General features: G+C 32.2%; 1 protein-coding gene and 1 pseudogene across 1 annotated transcript in view; one reads left to right on the forward strand and one right to left on the reverse strand.

Annotated features, from left to right (window-relative positions):
* Positions 1-32: 32 nt before the first annotated feature.
* LOC106760520 lies at positions 33-1,609 on the reverse strand (annotated as a pseudogene).
* Positions 1,610-3,443: 1,834 nt separating this feature from the next.
* The window catches only part of LOC106761772 (vacuolar protein-sorting-associated protein 33 homolog), a 5,696-nt gene continuing 4,485 nt past the window's right edge, over positions 3,444-4,654 (forward strand). Inside the window, exon 1 of the mRNA XM_022780321.1 lies at positions 3,444-3,710. Within this exon, the coding sequence (XP_022636042.1) occupies positions 3,672-3,710 (39 nt within the window). The 5' untranslated portion in view covers positions 3,444-3,671. The remainder of the gene's footprint in view (positions 3,711-4,654) is intronic.

The raw sequence follows: 4,654 nt of genomic DNA on the forward strand, positions 1-4,654 counted from the left end.
ACCGACTCATGGATTAAGAAATTTAGAACAACGCACTTTTTGTATGTCATGCATTATGATTCTGAATTTCAAAAGCATGTCAGTGATCTTACCTTGGATTTTATTCATCTAGCCATAAACTATGGACATGAAAAAACCGAAAAAAGGAAGACCCCAGGACAAACATCTTCCTCTGTGAAATAAATGACAATCTCCAACCAAACACACCAAGAATAACATTTATATATTATCATCGGAATCTATCATCCATGTTGTAGTGTTCAAGTTCGATCTTTAGATGGAATNATGACTTATGACAATATAGACAAGTCATTTGCTTTCACATTCTTTGGACAGTTTCACTGCAGTATAGGTACATGCACCGGCTAAAGCTCCGAGTACGGGAGCTATCATATAAATCCATATATCTTAATAATTATTTGTAGCGATAGCAGGACCTAGTGTTCTCACTGGGTTCATTGAGCCTCCTGATACTGGCCTGCAGTTTAAGTTTAAGCATATTTAAACAAACTCCATAAATAATATAATGAATGACAACTTCATATAAACCATCACTTTCANAAACAGTGATATACCCTGCTATCAGTATATTGAGCATCACAGTGCCTCCCACCGCAATTCCTGCAAGTTTTCGCACCTGCAATTATATCAATCAAAAATTTAGATGTTGCATGGATGAAATTCATATATATATATATATATATATATATATATATATATAGACTTCCTGTTTATAATGAGTCAGTTCTGGTGTACGAAGGTGTTTTTAAATAAGGGTGGTGATGTTGGTGTTTTTAGTTTATAATAGAAAAATATCACTTTGTGTTGTTCATAATATGGAATATAAAATAAATAATGAGAGATATAGAGAGAGGAGAAAAATAGACTTACCGCTCTGGTGTCAGTGGTTCCTGTAGGGACAACAAACATCAAATTGAACGTAATAATAAATTCTAAAGCGAAAGATTGGCCATATCCACCTNAAGGAACTGTAACTCCACCATTCATGAAAGGATAATAAACCCCTTTCAGAGCAAATGCGGCACAAATCGATGCCAAAACTTGTGCACCAATATAAATAGGCACCTGCAATTTAATTATCACATATATCAATGAAGAAGAACCTGATTTTTGATAGCANAAAATAATTAACTTAAAGANTTATTACACACATGTTTCCATGGGAAGTGCTTTAACACAGCAAACGAAAATGTAACAGCTGGGTTCAAGTGGGCTCCTGATATATGTCCGGTGGCAAATATAACAACCATAACACTGAATCCTGCAGTGGTTCCACAAGTAAGTGTCTAAAGGGTCTCAGAACTCTCGCGGTTGACAATGGCTGCAGCAGTGGCAGTAAATATGATAATAAAGGTTCCAAACTCAGCAGCAACCTTTCTTCCCAGATAAACAAGAGAAGGTGGTAGAGATGCACCAGAACTAAATGAAATATCAGGTGTTAAATAGATTTCATTATAATTTTCCATATGGCTCAAACAGAGAGATGAAATAGTTTTGTGGTGAGTGAGAAGAAGAAAAAGAATCACCGTATGCAGAAAAATAAATTCCCTGCAAAGTCTCTTCAACAAACAAGAAACTCTGCTCTCAGCAATGAATCAGCAATAAGCTCTCTCGAGTTTATATAAAAGCATGCATTGCTGTTAAAGAAACATAGACTTGTTGGTGGAGNATTTGTTCTTCCCGCCAAACCTAGTACTCCACCAATAAGTCTAATCTATTATGCTTATCGGTGCTGAGGTCTATTTGTTCTTCCCGCCAAACCTACTACTCCACCAATAAGTCTATGTTTCTTTAACAGCAATGCATGCTTTTATATAAACTCGAGAGAGTTCATTGTTGAGAGCAGAGTTTGTTGTTTGTTGAAGAGACTTTGCAGAGAACTTATTTTTCTGCATACGGTGATTCTTTTTCTTCTTCTCACCCACCACAAAACTATTTCATCTCTTTGTAGTGAGCCATATGGAAAATTATAATGAAATCTATTTAACACCTGATATTTCATTTAGTTCTGGTGCATCTCTACCACCTTCTCTTGTTTATCTAGAAAAAAAGGTTGCTGCTGAGTTCATTAGAACCTTTATTATCATGTTTGCTGCCACTGCTGCAGCCATTGTCAACCGCGAGAGTTCTGAGACCCTTAAGTCTATTTTTCTGAATCCTGCAGTGGTTCCACAAGTAAGTGTCTTAACCATTTAAATAATTAATTTTAGATTAACGGTTTTTGAAAGATAAAAATAAAAATATAACCATTTAAATTTAAAATCATGATTACTTAAAAATAAAATTAGAAAAAAATGTTAGAAAAAATAAAATATTGTAGATATTATATTATTTTGAAATGAGATGTTATATTTTTGTTAATATAAAGTTTAACTATTTTCCTTATTATTTTATTACATCAAAATATATAAATTCGTTAAATTTTGTAAATATTGCATTTTACAATTGGGAAGTCGAGGAAATTTATTTATTTTCAATAAAATTTAAAATAGTAAATATAAAATTTTTCTCAACTGTGTATTTTTATTAAATCATTGGAAAAGTTATTGAATCAACAAAATTATTAAGGAAGACATATTCTTATTTCTCATATGTTTTACCTTTTTTTATTCTACCTTTTGTATACAAGTGATTAAAAAAAAGTTTTCTTCACTTACTTTCATATCTCCTCTTTAATGTAATTAGTATGATTATTATTTGATTTCAGACATAAAAAGGGAATAATCAAAGACAAAAATCACGCTTAAGTCTAAACACAATAAAAATAAAATAAAACAAATATGACTTTCAACGTTAAAACAAAGATAATATGTTTGATTTATATAGATAAGCAAAATAGTTAGGAATTATGAATTTCTAGGTTATTTCTATGTCTAATGATTGACTATTGAAAATGATATCTCTATTGCCAAGTCCAATTTAGGTATTTAACATTTAATTTCATAAATTTAAAATTTTCAAGTTTTTTTAAATAAATTTTAGTACAGGTTTATATTATATTATAGAATTCATTTTTGGAATGGGAAATCCATAAACAATTTAAAAAACATTTCAAATCTTATAATATAAGATATTAAATAACATTTTTATATTCTAAAATTATAATAATTACAAATCCACATTTTAAATTATATTGTATTTTGAATTACATAATTTATAATACAAATTTTTATTACAAATTATTATATTATAAATTTATATTCTAAAATATATAATTTAAAATAAAGTTAAATGTGTTTTCTCTTTTCTCTTAAGTGAAAATTGAAAATAATCAAAACTTTAATTTAACTTAATCTCTTAATTTTAAAAAGATAACACTTGAATTAAAGAAAATGGGCCTAGCCATTTTAGAAGGCCCGACCAGCCTTTTAACCCAAATACCGTGTCTTGTTATTCAGACACCCACCAAGTCTTCAGCTGGAAGCATTTTGTGTGTCAGATAGTAGGTGGGAAGCAGAGCAGAGCAGAGATAAGGTTGGAGCCTTTCTCGGGAGGCAAAGATGGTGATCGAAGCTCCTCCTGGATAGGTAGAGAAGATGATCGAAGCTCCTCCTTGGATGGATCGGCAGCAAATCAACAGCGTCTTCTCATAAGGTCAAAGAACCACGTGAAGGCTTTAGAAAGAAGATCAAAAGGAGGTTGAAGAGAGGATGAGATCGGAGAAGAAGAAGAAGAGTGGAGGAGCAGAGGTAAACGCAGAAAAGCTTTAAACTGTTTTTATTTATTATGTGTGCTGTATATTTTTCATGTATTAACATCAAGGAGAGAACTCTATTGGGGATGGGTAAAACATAAAAAGGGAAAAAGGATAACAAGAAAATCTTAGGAAAATCCTAACAGAATATGTGTGATTACTGTAAATAAACAGAATCCACTAAGTAACTAACTCCAATAGCCTCCCCTCAAGCTGGATGGTGGATGGTCAGCAATCCGAGCTTGGGAACGATGAGCCGAAAACGAACACGATGAGGGAACTTGGTAAAAATGTCTGCTAGTTGTTCATCGGAGCAAATGGGGAGTAAACGTAGTAGATTCGCTTGTACTTTTTCACGAACAATATGACAATCAAGCTCTATATGCTTGGTTCTTTCGTGAAAACTTTGGTTGTGTGCTATGTGTGACATCCCTATTTTATACCATACATGTCTAAAAATCAAGATGTCCACATTGATAATAAAAGAGAGCAGTTGAAGAGTAGGAAAGTTAATCAGGTTGTGATTACAGTAATCCCGAAATCTAGAGGAAATTAAATAAACAAAACACATGGGAAAAATTCTAGAGTTTTTCAAAATAGATACATATGTTCAACTAGAAGGTCAACAAATTATAAATCCTAAAAAAAAACTAAGCTGCAGCATCAGTGTTGTTTTGGTCTTCCAAAACATCCTCCAAAGTGGGTTCATGCTCATCTGCTCACATCCAACAAGGATGATCATCGCAAAAGAGAAACATGCAACATACACAAAAACAAGGCAAGGGTGAGCTAATTATATAAATAAACATCATGTAACATATTAAACATTTGATCATAAGAGAGTGCATGGATAACAAACACATTTTATAACAAACAACCTAAACATGTGAGATTCTAGACTTGACTCGTCCAGACTTTAAAATGAGAGTCGGGCTATGG

This window comes from Vigna radiata, chromosome 5 (genome assembly GCF_000741045.1).
Source record: "Vigna radiata var. radiata cultivar VC1973A chromosome 5, Vradiata_ver6, whole genome shotgun sequence".
Taxonomy (NCBI): domain Eukaryota; kingdom Viridiplantae; phylum Streptophyta; class Magnoliopsida; order Fabales; family Fabaceae; genus Vigna; species Vigna radiata.